The sequence below is a fragment of the Microtus oregoni genome, unplaced genomic scaffold (assembly GCF_018167655.1).
Source record: "Microtus oregoni isolate MIOR12 unplaced genomic scaffold, Mior012 000002F_ref0000024, whole genome shotgun sequence".
Lineage (NCBI taxonomy): Eukaryota > Metazoa > Chordata > Mammalia > Rodentia > Cricetidae > Microtus > Microtus oregoni.
In genome coordinates, this window is record NW_024543061.1 from 54,051,370 (window position 1) to 54,069,466 (window position 18,097).

An 18,097-nucleotide genomic window follows, 5' to 3' on the forward strand; every position below is an offset into this window, starting at 1 on the left:
TTTATTTATTTATTTTTGGATTTTTCGAGACAGGGTTTCTCCGTAGCTTTTGGTTCCTGTCCTGGAACTAGCTCTTGTAGACCAGGCTGGCCTCGAACTCACAGAGATCCGCCTGCCTCCGCCTCCCGAGTGCTGGGATTAAAGGCGTGCACCACCACCGCCCGGCTATCATTTATTTTTTTTTAAAAAATTAAATTTTATTTATGTGTGTGTATGTGCTAGTGTAAGCCGCATGTGTTCAGACACATGATGCCTATGGCAGCAAGAAGAGGGCACTGGCCCCTCAGCAGCTGGAGCCACAACATGGGTGCTGGGAACCAAACGCAAGTCCTCTGCAAGAGCTGTAAGTGCTTTTAACTACTGAGCTATCTCCAGCCCCATTAGCTCTTTGTCTTTAATAAATATATTTATTATACATTTGAATAAAGTTTTATAAATTATTAGATATATTATAAACACATATTATAGGGTTTAATAAAACACAGCTCTCTGTCACTTCACAGTCACAGCCTGATGGAGGTGGGTCTTGTATCTTATCTGTTGCTTTCATTGGTTAACTAATAAAGAAAACTGCTTGGCCTGATAGGACAGAAAATTAGGTAGGCGGAGTAGACAGAACAGAATGCTGGGAGAAAGAAGCTGAGTCAGGCAGTCGAGAACCACCCTACACAGATGCAGGTTAAGATCTTCCCTGGTAAACCACCTTGTGGGCTACACAGATTATTAGAAATGGGTTAGATCAATATGTAGGAGCTAGCCAATAAGAGGCTGGAACTAATGGGCCAGGCAGTGTTTAAATGAATACATTTGTGTGTTGTTATTTCCGGTAAAGCTAACAGTGTGGGCGCCGGGTGCCAGGAACTTAGCCCGCGGCTCCTAATACAACAACAGCCACGGGCATGGGATGATGCCCACTACCTCTGAGCTTCAATTCCTGTTGTCTAATTACTTTCAGGGTGGCTGTGTGTGTCTAAGCTGGAGAACAGTTTGCGGGAGTCTCCTTCCACTGTGTAGGTCCTGGGGCTCGACCTCAGTCATTAAGCGTGGTAGCAGGTGCCTTTGCCTGTTGAACCATCTTAATCGTTCCTATGTGTAACTTTTTAAATCATTTTTTTAAGTTTTTATTTTACGTGTATGGGCGTTTTTGCTTGAGATGCAAAAACGCCCATACACGTAAAATAAAAATAAAAAACGTGCATCGTGTGTGCAGCGCCGGAGCCCTGAAGAGGGCGGTAAACTGGAGTTAAAGCCCCTTCCGTGGCCTCATGCAGGTGAGAATGGGCCCAGCTCCTCGGGAAGAGGAGCCAGTGCTCTTCACAGCCGAGCCGTTTCTCCAGCCTCTGGCTGTAATTTTTGCTTCACTTTTAAATGTTTACCTATGATTGACCTGCCCCGCCTGAAGCAGGCCTTACCCTCAGGTCCAGGCACGTACCTTTGTTCTCCTGTTTGAGCTCCTCCTGGAGCAGGTCAGTCTGCCGGTTGCCCAGCACGAAGGCGAGGAAGGACAGGATGAGCGCGTTGAGGATCCCGATGATGGCCAGAATGTACGCCCAGCGCACCGAACAGTCCCCCAGGGAGTACTTCCCCGTCTTGGCCCCGCACATGTCCCGGATGGTCTCGGCGTCCCAGCCATCAGGGAAGATCATGCAGCCCAACACGAGGCACAGAGCTGGGCATGGGGGAGCAGGTCCACACCGAGGTCGGGTCAGGAAGAAAGAGAAGGCATCATTACTTCCTAGAAGCGAGGAGGTGGGAGGGGGCTGAGTCCTGAGAATTCCCCCAGCCGCATCTAGCAATCTGATCACTTTGTAACTCTGAAAATACAGTAACTGGGACCCTTGACCTCTCCTGCCTAACCCTGCCTTCAAGGAATAAGAAAATACCAAAGCCAGGCCACATCCCCTGACATCCTCTGGGTTCGACTTATTCTTACCCATCCTCAGCACTTCAGTTTTTGTAAATCTGGCTTTGGTTTGGGTTTTTCTTTTGTTATTCATTCGACAATGGTTCCCTGACAATCACTTTGCATTCATTCAAAGACGCTCTGCAGGCAGCAAAGGGTGACACAAAGGTTTCCCCAGAGCTTCCCTCCCTCCAGCTGTGTCTGGGAGAGGGAGGTCCTTCTGTAGAATGGGAGCCATGGTGCTAACTTGGTCATTCATTGCTGAGGGTCTACTGTGTGCTGGGCATTAGAGCAGAGCTCAGGGAGGCACCCAGGTAGGGAGAGAGGAGGGAGGGTTGCAGCACAAAGGTAAGGGCTCAAACGCTGGCCCAGCTCTCTGCAAGATTTGTGGGCCTCATTTCCTTTGTCTTTGTGCTTCAGTCTCCAAATCTGTAAAACGGGGGTGATTATGAGTACCACCAAGTGAAGTAAAGATGACAGGGAGCCTCTAAGTGCTTTGCACAGCAACTCCCACATAATGTTACTGCTGATATCAGAACACGTCCTAACAAGCGCCAGCTGCTCTTGCAGAGGATCCCGGTTCAGTTTCCAGCACCTACTAGGCAGTTGGCAACTGTCTGTTACTTCAGTTCCAGGAAATCCGACACCCTCTTCTGGCCTCCATAGGAACCGTACTCATGTGGTACACATGCACACAAGCAGGCAAAATACTCACGCTCATAAAATAAAATAATTCAGGGCCATCAATAGCAGTTATAAAGCCAGTTTAGCCAACATGACACCATCTCAAAAAAAAAAAAAACCACACAAAACAAAAACCTTAGTCATAACAAAATTAATAATCACACAAATGAGGAAATAATGCAATAGGTTTCAGGTGAGGCGAGACAGATAAAAGAAGAAAGGGTGGGCCATGATGGCCCTGTTAAATAGCTCCCTTGTCCAATCCACTCACTTGGGTTACTCTACCAAGCTCTCACCAGCCTAGGTTGGGAGGGGGAGGGGCAAGTCTGAGCCAATCATCTCACTGCATTCCTTTGGTGATAGTGATTGACTAGGAGGGCAGCACAGGCCCCATAGCAGGCCAATCAGAGGCTTTGGGTTCAATAGGCAACTGGGAAGGCTTGGTCTGCTCAGTCCCCTCCCCCCATGTATTAGGTCTGCAGCTTGTGCAGAGCTGTTTGAGTTGTGTGACCCTTGACACCTCCAGGCTCGACCTGGTTATTAGATGACAGCATTGACAAGGTTTGGTTGTTCTCAGTTCTGTCACTATATGTGGCCTATCCGGTCCCCACAGTGGGAAAGAGGCAAGAGCCTTGACACTCCTTCCCCCAGCTCCAGTACAAGGGAGTGCTCCCTAAGCGCCAGGCTCCTCCCTCCCCAGAGTTCTGAAACTTGGATTCCACCCCATACCCATCCTCCATGTCTGATGTAATGTCCCCAACAACACTGCCATCAACCTCTCGTTCTACTGGAGCTGCCTTCAGTTTCCAAGACAATAATCCCACCCCCTTGACGGGCATCAAGGAAACACCCTGCTCTGCAGCAGAACCAAGCCAGGAGAGCCAGAGAACTAAATAGTCTGAAGATACACCTAGGCATACAGATGAAGAATCAAGTGCAGACCCCCACTCCCTAGGGGACAACAGGAGCTGGAGACTAACCATGGAAGCTTCAGGCCCCCATGGGCATTGAAATTCTGGTGTTAGACATTGTTGAAATCAAAAAGTAGGCATGAGACTAAGCCCTTTGGTGCTCTGTCATTGATTGGAAGGGAGGAGGAGGAGAAAGAGGAGGAAAAAGAGAAGGAAGAGGAGGAGGAGACTTTAATGTCTGTCTCCCTACATGCCCTGTTTGTATCTCCATCCCTGGGCTCAGATTCTCCAGCGAAAGGCAGGAGTAGGGTTAGAAGCTGATAGGGGACAGACACACACACCCTCCCTGCAGTTGCTTCCCAGCCCTCCTCTCCCTAGGTGCCAGAGTGGCTGGCCCCACTGTAGTCTGTTTTTGCTCACTCCTGGTGCATTCTCATCTCCATGGAAACCGCTCCTGTATCCCAGCTCCAGCTTCCTCCCCCTTCCCAACACAGGCACTGAGACCTCAGTGAGATTTTCTCCCCTGTGCTTTTGAGTTCTCATTTCCTCTCTCTCTCTCTCTCTCTCTCTCTCTCTCTCTCTCTCACACACACACACACACACACACACACACACACACACACACTTCTCTCTCATTTCATCTCAGCTGGTCCCTCATTCCCTCTTTTATTTTGCCTTTGTCTCCATCTTTTCCTTCCCTTTCTCCCCCACACCTCCCTTATGGTGCTCCAGACTGCACTTCAACTCTCCTCTCTCCCTTTTCATTAACATTTGATCTCTCTATTCCTTCTTTTTTCTTTCATCTCTGTATCTATCCTCCTTACCCTCTCTCTCTCTCTCTCTCTCTCTCCTCCTCCTCCTCCTCCTCCTCCTCCTCCTCCTCCTCCTTGAACCTTTCACAAGTAAATTTCTGATATCCCTAACCCCACACTGGGCCCACAGAAGCAGTGTGTCACAGACAGAGGCAGGCATGATGTCTATCTTCAGCATGAAGGGAAGCATAAAACCAAGTCATCCCACTGATTGTCATACATGTGAAGGACTGTCTCAAAGGATCAGACTGGGGGCAGAGGCCAGAGCATCAGGGGCAATGGGAAGATGCTGAGACAACCTCCCTGCCTCTTTGGCTCGGCAGAGCATCAAATGGTGGCTTTGGGGCCTCGGTGACTTCTTGAGCAATGGGAGAGAACAAGAAGTCAAACCACTTGAGAAACGCCAGGCTGAGATGGTTTTTCTTTGTCTGGAGGAAGGGAAGTGATCAAAATAGGTTATCCTTGCCCAAGAATCTCAGCCTTCAGAGAATGGCACACCACAGACAAGGCAGGCTTACCCACCTGCAGGATGAGGATTCCAAGACCGTGGTCTGTGGACTGCACCTTTTGGAAGTCAGGAGCTGGCTGAAGTGCCAGCTGCTCCCAAGTCTGATACCCAGGGGCAGGATGTAGCATTCCACAGAGTTCAGGACAACCTGGACTGACACTCACATGCAGGGCATAGCGTGCCTCAAGAGTTCTCTACCTTCAGTGTAGAAACTTCATGGCAGGGGCTGCCCTGTCTACCCTGAGATGCTTAGCTTCATCCCTAATCTCCACCCACCAGATCTCAGGGGAAAATACGTACTGTTGTTTTAAAATCCATCCAAATAATGGTTAGCATCCCCTGGGAGTAATGATTGCTTACTGAAAACCACTGGTGTAGAGGCAGGGGTTCTGGGATACAGCATCCCCATTCATAGACTCTACGATTACCCTGTGCAGGCAGCCAGGAGGCATTATGAAATATTAAGATTGATAATATCAGCATGGAGTGCAGCTCAATGATAAAATGCATCCATAAGGCCCTGATCTCAGTGCCCAGTACTGTAACAATAATAACAACAATAATAAATAGTAATAATGAGTTGTTTTTAACATCAGCAATTGAAGATGGGTATGAGGGCCCACACTTATAATCCCAACACCTGGGGACAATGAGGGAGGGTTATGAGCATGAGACTAGCCTAGACTCCCTAGCAAGACCTATGTCCAAAGATAAACAAACAACATTGAGCATTGAACTGTCAGTGTGCTAAGTGCCTACATTTCTCATCATCTCATTTAATCCTATAAAAAAAAGTTAAAGGCCTGAAAGGTAGTTCCATTTGTAAAGGGGCTTACTATGTGTGCCTGATGACCCGAGACTGATTCCCCAGAATCCTAGTAAAGGTAGAAGAGGATACTGACTCCGCAGAGTTGCTCTCTGACCTGCACGTTGCAGCCTGTGATGTGTGTCCACGCGTTCACTGATGTGGGTTTCCCCTCTGTATGCCGTGAATATGCTTTACTACTATTGGTTAATAAAGAAGCTGCTTCAGCCTATGGCAGGGCAGAATAGAGTCAGGCAGTAAATTCAAAAGAGATATATAGAGAGAGTAGGTAGAGTCAGGGAGATGCCATATAGCTGCCAAAGGAGAAAGACATCCTGGAACCACAGCCTCGTGGTGGTACACAGATTAATAGAAATGGGTTAATTTAAGATGTAAGAGTTACTTAATAAGAATATTGAGCCAATAGGCCAAACAGTGTTGTAGTTAATGTAGTTTCTGTGTGATTATTTGGGTCTGGGTGGCTGGGAAACGAACAAGCAATCTCCATTTACAAAATGGTGCCCACTGTCTGGGGCATGGGTCCACATAAGATCTAAAAAAAGAAAGCTCAAGGAAAGAAAAAAAGAGGGCTTCTAGACCCGTACAAACGGGAGCCAAGCAGGGCCTCTTGGTAGCTGCATTTTTTTTAAAAGATAGATTCTGTTTGCTGGCTACAAGCAGAGATGCAGATCCTTTAAGAGAAGGCTTTCTGGCTCAACATTAGCAGCAAAAACTGCATGGCTCCTTTAAGGGAAGGCTTCCTGGTCCGTGTTGGTAGCATGAATGGCTCTGACTTTTCAGGAGGTCCTGTACTTAAATGGGGTTTGTGAGCAGCATGCTACTAGTCACTCAATGGTAAAATAAGCCCACTGAATCTCTGGAGCTGGGGCAGTGAGCATGGCTCACAGAAAGAGTGAATGTACCTCTACCATGTTGGATAGGGCAGAGACTGTTGGAGGAAGGGCGCTTGTTCATCCCAGCCGCTAAGAACCAAAATAACCACACAGAAACTATATTAATTAAAACATTGCTTGGTCCATTAGCTCTAGCTTCTTATTGGCTAACTCGTATATTAATTTAACCCATTTCTATCAATCTGTCTATCACCATGTGGCAGTGGCTTATGGGCAAAGATTCAGCATTTCTGACTCTGGCATATCCATGGCATCTCTCTGACTCTGCCTTCTTCCTCCTGGCATTCAGTTCCATCTTCCCCACCTACCTAAATTCTTATAGGTCCAAAGCAGTTTTTTTATTCATTAGCCAATCAAAGCAAGACTTAGACAGAAGGACCTCCCACACCAAGAGCCAACAGGCAAGGCTGTGGGGTCGGCCCTAACCATGTCTGCTTAGCTTTTAAAAGAAAAAATAAGGTGCTCCTGATCAGAAAAAAAAATGATTACAGATATGCAATAAAGACAGATTCAAACAAAAAAAATAACCCCTGAATGGGTCACAGTGTTGGATAAATGTACATTGACTTGGGAGAGAGAGGAAAAGAGTATAGACAATTATAAAAAGAAGTAAATAGTTTTTTAAAATAAAACAAAGTCTTTAAAGAGAGAGTAAAAGTAATATAAAAGAGTACAGACTGATATAGATTAAAGTAGTAAAAGTAATAAAAAGGTCATGTAAAGATGGAAAATTCACAGCAAGTCTAGATTATGTATATTATTGTGATTTCTTCCATTTTTTTGACTGTGAATGAGCTAACTACAGAGTGACATTTCATTGTATGTGCTGCTAAGCTAAACCAACTTATTATCTATTTTAAAGGTATCTTGACTTCAAATTTTGAATATAAGGATAGGCAACCTTGAAAAAGAGGTTCTGCTTTTGTTTCTACAGAAGATGAGAACCTGTAGGTTCCATCAAGACTAATGTGGTTTGATGGAACAAGACCCCCCAGAAAGGTCTCTTTATACCCTAAAAATACTTAACCCAAAAAACAGCAGAAAGCAGTTTAGAGAAAACTATGCCCAAATTCCCAAAATTATGGCTTATAAATGTTTGTTTTCATTTAAAGGAGGATATGATATATAGATGAATACTTGGTGTTGGTATGGATCTTGGTCTATTGACACAAATTTAAGACTGATTTGTTACACTGTGTATATGTATTTCTGCTCTTAAGGTATTGTGTTTGTATGGCTCATTTAAAAATATAATGTATTATTAAGACATACAGGTTAATAGATAGTCATCTATTAATAGTCAAACTTGTAGTCATGTTAGTTAGGTTTTCTAGATGTATAGAGATATATTTCAGATGAATAGGTAGTCTTCAAACCTTCCAAAGACTTACAGAATATGACATTTAAAATGTTTTTTTTTTTTTTTTTTTTTTTTTGGTTTTTCGAGACAGGGTTTCTCTGTGGTTTTGAAGCCTGTCCTGGAACTAGCTCTTGTAGACCAGACTGGTCTCAAACTCACAGAGATCCGCCTACCTCTGCCTCCCGAGTACTGGGATTAAAGGCGTGCGCCACCACCGCCCGGCTTAAAATGTTTTAAGAATTTAGACTTTTGTTGACAGTGAGACATGTCTGCTTTTGGCAGTACCAATTACTTCAGAGAGGTTGATGGACATTGAAGAAACTCATTATAGAATTTGCCTTCAATGTGCAAGGATAGTCATTTGGACAAGAAACTGCTCTTGCCTGGACTGCTTGACGGTATGCTGTATGAACTGGACATGCAAAACCCACAGAAAAATGACTGCTGAACTTGCCTAAAGAAGGTGAGACAGTCCTTTAGGGTTCCTGCTTCATGAAAGAGTCTGCCAGACATTCTGCAGGACACAGAAGAAAGTGACGGACAAACTGCCAATACGAGCACAGCAGTCTTTCAAACTTCCTGCTTCATAGGAAAGTCTGCCAGATACTATGGGCCTGTAGGCTGAAGATGGGTGCCCCAGTGTTACAGAAGAACTTTGGTAGCAAGATTTCTGTCAATTCTAGAGTTTTGGAAGTTGCTTACAATGCACTTAATTGTTTACTTAGGTAATATTGTATCCTTCTGGAGTCTTTGCAGAGTTGAAGACAGTTATAGTTTTCCTCAGTTATGATAAAAGATAAATTAGATATAAAACTTTATACTTACAAAGATAAGACAGATGATAAAGTAGTTTTCTTAATTTGCCAAATGTAAATGGACTAAATGTTGTAATTGTAATTCTTGCTTGATACCTGTTTTGCTATATGTGATATTATTATGTTAAAGTCAAAACCTTTCTTTTTATTTAGACAGAAAAGCAGAGATGATGTGGCTTTCTCCTGCGTATAATGTGAAAATGTTTTATTATCATCGATTAATAAAGAAGCTGCTTCAACCTATACCAGGGCAAAATAAAGCCAGGCAAGAAATCTGAACAGGGATAAATATAGAGAGTAGAAGGAGTCAAAGCGATGCCATGTAGCTGCCAAAGGAGAAAGAAGTGCCAGAACCTTACGGTAGACACAGATGAATAGAAATGGGTTAATTTAAGATGTAAGAGTTACTTAATAAAAATGTTGAGGTAATAGGACAAACAGTGTTGTAATTAATATAGTTTCTGTGATTATTTGGGTCTAGGAGGCCATGAACAAATGAGCAGTCTTCCATTTACAGTACATATCATGGGTACAAACAATAATAATAATTTTTTTAATCTATGAGATTAACGAAAACATAACCCCCACTTACAGATGAGGGAACTGAGGCCTGGAGGAACTCAGTCTTTTTTTGTATGTCACATAGCTGGGAATAATGAAAACTGCATTCAAGCCCAGAGAGGTACTTCATTACATCTTTGAACAAACTCATTTACAATTCCTTGTTTGTTTGTTTGTTTTTCTCTGTGTAGTCCCTGCTGTCCTGGAACTCACTTTGTAGACCAGGCTCGCCTTAAACTCACAGAAATCCTCCTGCTTCTACTTCCTGAGTGCATTTAAAATATTTTAAAATTAATTTAATGTATATGTGCTTTGTCTGCATGTACATATGTGCACTATTTGTGTATATAGTACCCTTGGAGGTAAGAAGAGGTCATTAGATTCCCTGGAATAAATGGTTTGAGCTGCTGTGTGGGTGCTGGGAACTGGACCCATGTCCTCTGCAAGAACAACCAGTGCTCTTAACCACTGAGCCTCCTCTCCATCCCCTTGAATATGCTTTCCTCTGTTCTGCATCATGGAATATGAATGTAAGAGCAAGGGGTCATGCAATCATTTTTAACAACGAAGATAAGAATCACATTCCAGGAGTAGTGGAGCAGGGAGTGAAAGTCACTAACAACTTCAGTTGCTCTTGTGCTGGTTCTGGGTAGCCTAATCTTTGAACATTTGTTTTATCTACTAGTCTAGAATCAGGGTGGAGAGATGGCTCAGTGGTAAGAGTGCTTGCTGATTATTCAGAGGACCAGAGTTTGGTTCTCAATACCCACATTAGGTACTTATAACTGTCTTTAACTCCAGTTCTGTTGGCAACACACACACACACGCACACACGTGTGCTCTCTCTCTCACACACACACGTTTGCACAAGCACACACAAGTAAAAATAAAACTTTCTTAAGAGAGAAAGACTAGAAGCTTAGATTATTAAGCTAAAATTATTTAGGGTTTTTCAATCACGCACAAAAACCTAGTTCTGGCATATATATATATATATATATATATATATATATATATATATATATTATTCTTTTTAACTTTCTCTCATTTTTTATTTAGTAAGGGGGAAAACATTTAGCTATACGTCACTGGGGAAGTCCCTTCAGCTCTCTGACCCTTGCAATCCTAGAATGGTGGTATCTACTTCTCGTGGCCACAATGTAGAATGAATGGTTATCAACATCAACTGCAACACAGGCACACCCACTGCTTAGGTGGTATTCACTCTTTAGATATTCTTACCCCTAAATCCATATATAGTTTTTTTTGAGGTTACAACAAGCTGCAAGGTAGGCTGGACATTTTTTCCCTTTGACCCCCCTCTCTTCATCCCCACTTTTGTACATGCCTCTCCCCTGTACATATACAGAAAAGAAATGCATGTAATGTGTTGACTACACAGCCGTTGTTACAGCACCGGTGTGAACATACCTATCACAAGGGAGCTTGTATATGAATTATAGTGTATCCATGCCATAGAATATTACTAATTCAATTTACTAAACTGTTTCTAGTTTCTTGATACAGAGGCTAAAATGACTGGCTTAAATTTTTGTTTTAGACTAAGCATGTGGCTCAGTGGTAGAGTTGCTTAGAAGTGCAAGTCCCAGATTCAATCCTCAGCACTGCAATATGGATAAATCTTTGATTCTTTTCCAGTCTATACAGTCAATGCTACAACTTTCCCTCTTAGTAATTCTGGTCACAAATCTTGTATTTTTATGTAATTAAGAATCACAATTCCTGTGATTTGTTCTTGGATCTATTTATTAATCTACATGCTACTTGATAGAAGTGGAGGGCATCTCTGTGAGTTTGAGGCCAGCCTGGTCTATACAGCAAGACCCTGTCATTAAAAAAAAAAACTAGAAAATGATCTCTGATATCCAAATGCTGCCCAATGTTCCAGCTATCTTTCTGTTATTTCTGGCTTATGTCAGATTTAAGAGCAGGCACTGTGGCTTCGAGTTTTATCATTGCAAAGCTGTGATTTGGGGCCCAGAATGTGGTCTGTCTTGGTGAAAGTTCCATTTGAGCCCGAGAAAAATGTGTTCCCTGTGGCCATTGACTGCATGAGCCTCCAGCCAGTTCTGGATTCTGCTGAGTCGGTCATGTTCTGAGTGATTTCTCTGGCAGCTGCATTTCTTCTCTTTTCATCATGTTGTATTTGAAAAGAGGGTCTCATATAGCCCAGGCTGCACACAAACTCACTGCAGAGCCAAGGAGGGCCCTGAACTACTAACCCCACTGCTTCTACTTCCCAACTGCTGTTACTACATACATGGAAGACCAAGCCCAGTTCATCTATTTACTATTAATTCATGTTTTTTGTAGGTGAAGTGGGTTTCCTGATGTTTTCATTTATGCACTTAGGCCACTGACACTTAGCATGATCGCTGATACTGCTAGACTCACACCTACCATGTTTATCACTGTCCTATGTGTTCCCCTTGCTATTTAATATTTTTTAAATAGATTTACTTATTTTTATTTTATAAATAAAATAATAAAAATGAATCTTTAAAAAAAAACCTGAGATGGGCAGTGGTGGCACATGGCTTTAATCCCAGTGCTCAGGAGGCAGAGGCAGGTGGATCTCTGAGTTTCAGGCCAAGCTGGTCTACAAAGCAAGTTCCAGGACAGCCAGGGGTACACAGCAAAACCCTGTCTCAAAAAACAGACAAACTGGGGGCTGGAGAGATGGCTCAGGGGTTAAGAGCACTGACTGCTCTTCCAAAGGTCCTGAGTTCAATTCCCAGCAACCACATGATGGCTCACAACCATCTGTAATGGGGTTTGGTGCCCTCTGCTGGCCAGCAGGCATACACACAGACAGAATATTGTATACATAATAAATAAATAAATATTTAAAAAAAACAGACAAACAAAGCCTGGAGGTGGTGTATTTGTAATCCAAATCTCCAGGGAAGTGAAAGTAGGCAGATTCCTGGGGACCTCTGGTGAGCTAGCCTAGGCTAATTGGAGAGCCCCAGGTCTCAATGCGATAACTAGTCTCAAGAGAATAGGTGGATAGCTCCTGAGGAATAACCCTTAAAGTTGTCCTTGGTCTTCACACTCACCTGCACACACACACACACACACACACACACACACACACACACACGTGTGCACACACATATACAGGATTATATGGTTATTATGATACATCCATTTATTGGATATTGGGATTCAGTTTTTTTCTTCATATTATATCCTTAAGAAAATGGTTTGAGCCGGGCGGTGGTGGCGCACGCCTTTAATCCCAGCACTTGGGAGGCAGAGGCAGGCGGATCTTTATGAGTTTGAGACCAGCCTGGTCTACAAGAGCTAGTTCCAGGACAGGCTCCAAAACCACAGAGAAACCCTGTCTCGAAAAACTAAAAAAAAGAAAGAAAATGGTTTGATAACAGAGTCATTAATGAGGCACTTTTAGAAATAATACCATCTTTACAGACTAATAATGAACAGCTGGCTGACAGGATTAATATTATTGAAAATCAAAAGTGCCTGAAAAATCAATACTATTGAAAAGGGTAGGGGGTTGGAGGGATGGCTCAGAGGTAAAGAGCATTGCCTCTCTTCCAAAGGTCCTGAGTTCAATTCCCAGCAACCACATGGTGGCTCACAAGCATCTGTAATGAGGTCTGGTGCCTTCTTCCGGCCAGCAGGCATACACACAGACAGAATATTGTATACATAATAAATAAATAAATAAATAAATAAATAAATAAATAAATATTAAAAAAGAAAGAAAGGGGTACCATTAATTTGACAGACAAAATTGAATCCATGTCAAAGGATACTGAGAAATAATTCATACTGTTGAATTTGACAATCAAAATTTGTTTAAAAGTTATGATAGGTTAGTAGATAGAGTATCTCTCCAGGATGGCAATCTGCATGCTATCTAAATAATGTCCAAGGATGAGGTGTTAGCTTTAAAGGAAAAACTTTAGACCTTGGAATCACATGTGCTATGTTCCTCAGTAAAATCACTAAGAAATATATACAGGTCAGAAGATTCAGGCTTTACAAAAAGACAGTAGTAGAAAGATTTGAAATGATTGAGGAAATTATTGGAGCTGATGAACAGGAAAAGAAGGGACAAGGACAGGATTCAACATCACCAGGAGCTGTCAGAGATGACTTACCCAGGGTTTTAGCTTTCTACCCTGTAATCTATTCTGACAAAGCATCAAGTTCTAAAGACCCAAAAGGATTCAAAGAAGGTAGCTGGATCATTCATAGAAATGAATGATCTAAAAGAAATTAAGCAAGCTGTTGTGATTTATGACTTGTATTCTGCATCTGTTAGGGAGATGATAAAGACATGAGTTTCTAGCATTAAAGCTACACCACATGATTGGCTTCAGCTAGTGTCAGCAGTCCTGAATGACGGGCCTCAATTGATGTTTAAATGCTATTCAGAGGACAGGTGAAAATTTTAGAACAACAGGGAAAAGCAAAAGGACTTGAGACTTCCCAAGATCAAATTCTTGGTGAGGGCAATTATGCTGACCCACAGGTTCAAGCTCTTTACAATGAACAAATCTTGTTCCTATGCCACAAAGCAGCCTTAAATGCTTGGGACAGGTTTCAAGAAGCAGGAAAATGAATTGAATCATAAACCAGGGTTAAACATGGCTAGAGAGAACTCTTTAGTAACTTTTTAATAATAGTAACTAAGGCTGTACAAATAGGAGTAATACCTAGATGCTAGACGAGTACTTATTGAATCTCTGGCTTTTGAAAATGCCAACTTAGAATGCAAAAAGATACTTGGACCTTTAAAGGTTAGATCAGCACCAATGGATCCTTCATGCAATGAACACTGAGACATTTGATTATAATACTGAATCTTGGGTAGGAGAAGCAATTTCCAAAGATATGAGGAGACATCAATATGCCAAATGTTTTAATTGTGGTAGAATAGGACATCTAAGAAGGGAATGTAGACAAGGAATTCTTAGGAATAATATCTCCTCTGGGAATGGCAAGAATAGGAGGACTCAGCCTTCAGGTATATGTAGGAGGTGTGGCAAAGGCCGACATTGGACCAATGAATGTAGATCAACAAAAGACAGACAAGGCAACCCAATACCATTGGGAAACTCTTTGAGGGGCCTCTCACAGGTCCCCAAGCCAAAAGTGGCCCAGTCATTCCCAGTCACTCTGGAGAACATGTCTCACTAGGAAAATTTAAAAAATCCAGAGCCTTCTGTAAAAGAGCATAATGTTATAGATGATGGCATAAACATGGAGGGTTAATCAAAAATTCCTACAGGAAATAAGAAATGTATATTCTGGCAGACTTCTATAAATGATCAAAGACCAAAGCTAAGAGTGCATAAAATGGCATGGTAATTGTGGGTTTGATAGACACGGGTGTGGACATGAGTATCATTACTACAGAATCTTGGCATCCAAATTGGCCTCTTCAAGAGGCAGATGTTCAATTACCAGGAATTGGAACCCTATCTTAAGTTAAACAAAGCATGAGTTGGGTTGAATGTATAGGGCCAAAAGGTCAGAGAGGAAGGCTGAGGCCATATGTGGCTAATATTGCAGTGAATTTATGGGGTCATGACCTGCTGCAGCAGTGGAATACCCAGATTAACTGCAGTCCTAGGAACTCATAATTCTAGGAAGGATATTATAAGGTTCTATATACAAATGTCACAAGCCTGTACAAGAACACAAAGCAACTAGCAAACCTTTAGAGGTACCAACAGCCCTACCTTTCAAATGGTTAACTGAGAAACCCATATGGGTTAAACAGTGGCCATTAACAGAAGACAAACTGCAGGCTTCAGAAGAGCTGATATAGGAGCAACTAGATGCTCGCCATATTGAAGAATCAACCAGTCCTTGGAATTCTCCTGTATTTGATGCTTAAAAGAAATCTGGTAAATGGAGAATGGTGACAGATCTAAAGCTGTCAACATGGTAATTCAAACTATGGACCCTCTACAATCTGGGATTCCTCTGCCTTCTCTATTACCAAAAGGGTGGCCTCTTATAGTTATTGATTTGAAAGATTGTTTCTTCACTATACCTTTACAAGATAAAGACAGAAAAAAAATTTGCCTTCACAGTACCTACTTATAATAATTTTCAGCCTACTAGGAGATATCAATGGATGGGCTGTCTCCCACAGGGAATGCTCAATAGCTCCACCCTATGCCAATACTTTGTAAGTCAGCCATTGGAAATAATATGCAAGAGATTTCCTAAATCTGTAATTTACCATTACATGGATGACATTTTGCTATCTGATTCAAACAGATATTTTAGAAAGAATGTTTGAGGAAGAAAGTTTTACCAAAATGGGGATTAAAAATTGCTCCTGAAAAAATACAGAGAGAAGATTCTGTCAATAACCTAGGTTACAAGATAGGTTTACTGAAAATTAGAACACAAAAGGCACAAATTAGAAGAGATTGATTGTGGGCTCTTAATGACTTTCTAAGATTGTTAGGAAATATTTCCAGTCTATGATCAGCTGCTGAATAGCCAAAGGTCAGACAGTTTTGGGACTTGTTTTTAGTTTGAGATTATTGTGCTTCTAACTCAAACAAAAGTCCCACCTAGTTGTGAATCAGAGTTCTGCCATCTCAAGGCTATTGTCAACAGGTGTGGTTAGTTGCCAGACCTCATGCTCTTGAAACAGGGAAGTAGTTGGTTCCTGCCTAAAACAAAATTCTAAGGATTGAACTAGGTTCTAGTTCCCTTTATGGAAATTACTTGGGATTCCACCCAGGGAGTGGTTTGCCTACAGAGTGTTTGGTCTAGGGCAAGAGTCAAGGGCATGAGCAATGAATGTACCTGATGACTTTCAATTTGTATGTTAATGCAGTCTTTTTGTTCTACTCCTACCTTTTGAAATCAAGAGTATATTAAACTGTTGGAAAATTAAACACAGACGAATTTTAGTACTCACTGAAATTCCTTCCCAATACTATCCTATGTGTTTTTGCATTTTATTATTTTTATTCACATCTTTGTACTCTTTACTATATTTCTAATTCCCATGCCCCCATTCAGGAAGAAAGGTATTTTGTCAAGGCTGGCTCCCGACTTTGGGATAATAATTCATTTAAACCAAACCTTAGATGGTGATAAAGACTTGAATAGTCCCAGATAATTAACAGCTGAAACAAAAAAGGAATTGATTGTTGTTGAACAAAAATTACAGGAGGCACATGTGGATAGGATGAATCCAAATCTTAATTGCAATTTAGTTATATTGCATTCCAGAGCTTCCTCTTCTGGAATTTTAATGCAAAGGGAAGATATTGTCTTAGAATGGATATTTTTACCACATCAACCAAGAAAAAAATTAAAAACTTATGTGGGAAAATCTCTTAATTAATTATAAAAGGAAAATTGAGACTTCATCAACTAGCAGGCATAGACCCAGCAGAAATTATAGTTACTTTTTTACTGCTGAAGAAATTAAAAAATTATGGGAAGACAGTGAACCATGGCAAAGAGCTTGGCTAATTTTTTGGGGGGAGAAATTGATAGCAATTATTCCAAAAGTAATAGACTTAACTTTATAAAGAGAACTTCTTGGATTCTTCCCTGAATTGTAAATGATGCACCAATAACTGGAGCCTGTAATTCTATACTGATGCAAATAAATCAGGAAAGGTAGGTTACAAATCAGAAGATGTAAGTAAGGTGAAACAAAGACCTTATAATTCTGTCCAAATGGCAGAATTATATGCTATTCTCATGGTACTAAGAGATTTTAAAGAACCTCTCAACTGATTCTCAAGATGCAGAAAGAGTTGTCTTACATATTGAAACTGCTGAATTTATACCAGATGATGCAAAATTGATTTCATTATTCATACAGGTTCAAGATATAATCAGGAATAGGCTTTGTTCCATACACATAACACACATCTGATCCCATATGGGTCTGCCAGGTCCTCTAACACAAGGTAATGCAGAAATTGATTGATTATTGATTGGAAGTGTGCTGAAGGCCTCAGAATACCATAAGAAACATCATGACAAAAGCAAAAGTTTAAAGAAAAAGTTTTCTATTACATGGCAACAAGTTATGGAGACTATAAAGAGACATACTATTTGCTCTTTCTATAATCAAACACTACTGCTTGCAGGGAGTAACCCAAAGGGTACTCAAAGGAATGAAATCTGGCAGATGGATTTGTTCCACTTTGTAGAATTTTAAAAGTTAAAATATGTACACCACACATTGACACTTATTCAGGTTTTCAGTGGGCAACTGCTTTGAGCTCAGAAAAGGCTGATTCAGTAATCACACATTTATTAGAAGTTATAGACATCATGGATATACCTGCACACACAGAGACAAATAATGGTGCAGCATATGTCTCTAAGAAAAATGAAACGGTTTTTTGCTTATTATAATATAAAGCATATTACAGGTATACCACACAATCCTACAGGTTAGACAGTTATAGAAAGATCAAATAGAACTATAAAGGATATGGTAAACAAACAGAAAGGGATGGAAGATACCCCCAGAAATAGATTACATAATGCTTTATTGACCTTGAATTTTCTTAATGCTGATGAGAAAGGAACAACAGCAGTAGAGAGACACTGGATAATAGAAAAATCTTCTGAATTAAATCAGCTGGTGTATTTCAATGATATCTTGACCTCACAATGAAAGCCAGGAGATGTGCTAGCTGGGGAAGGGGTTTTTTTCTTGTTTCAAAAGTAGAAGAAAAGTTAAGAATACCATCAAAATTAATAAGATTCTGTTTGAAAAAGATAAATCACTTGACAAATGACGGCTCATCCACAGAGGTGACAACCAATTAGG

At 41.4% G+C, this 18,097-nt stretch overlaps 1 protein-coding gene across 2 annotated transcripts in view; it reads right to left on the minus strand.

The window, feature by feature from the left end:
* The window catches only part of Lhfpl4 (LHFPL tetraspan subfamily member 4), a 44,056-nt gene that overhangs the window by 5,684 nt on the left and 20,275 nt on the right, over positions 1 to 18,097 (minus strand). For both annotated transcript variants that reach the window (XM_041639032.1, XM_041639025.1), the window contains one exon: positions 1,433 to 1,669. In XM_041639032.1, coding sequence (XP_041494966.1) covers positions 1,433 to 1,669 — 237 coding nt within the window. The remainder of the gene's footprint in view (positions 1 to 1,432; positions 1,670 to 18,097) is intronic.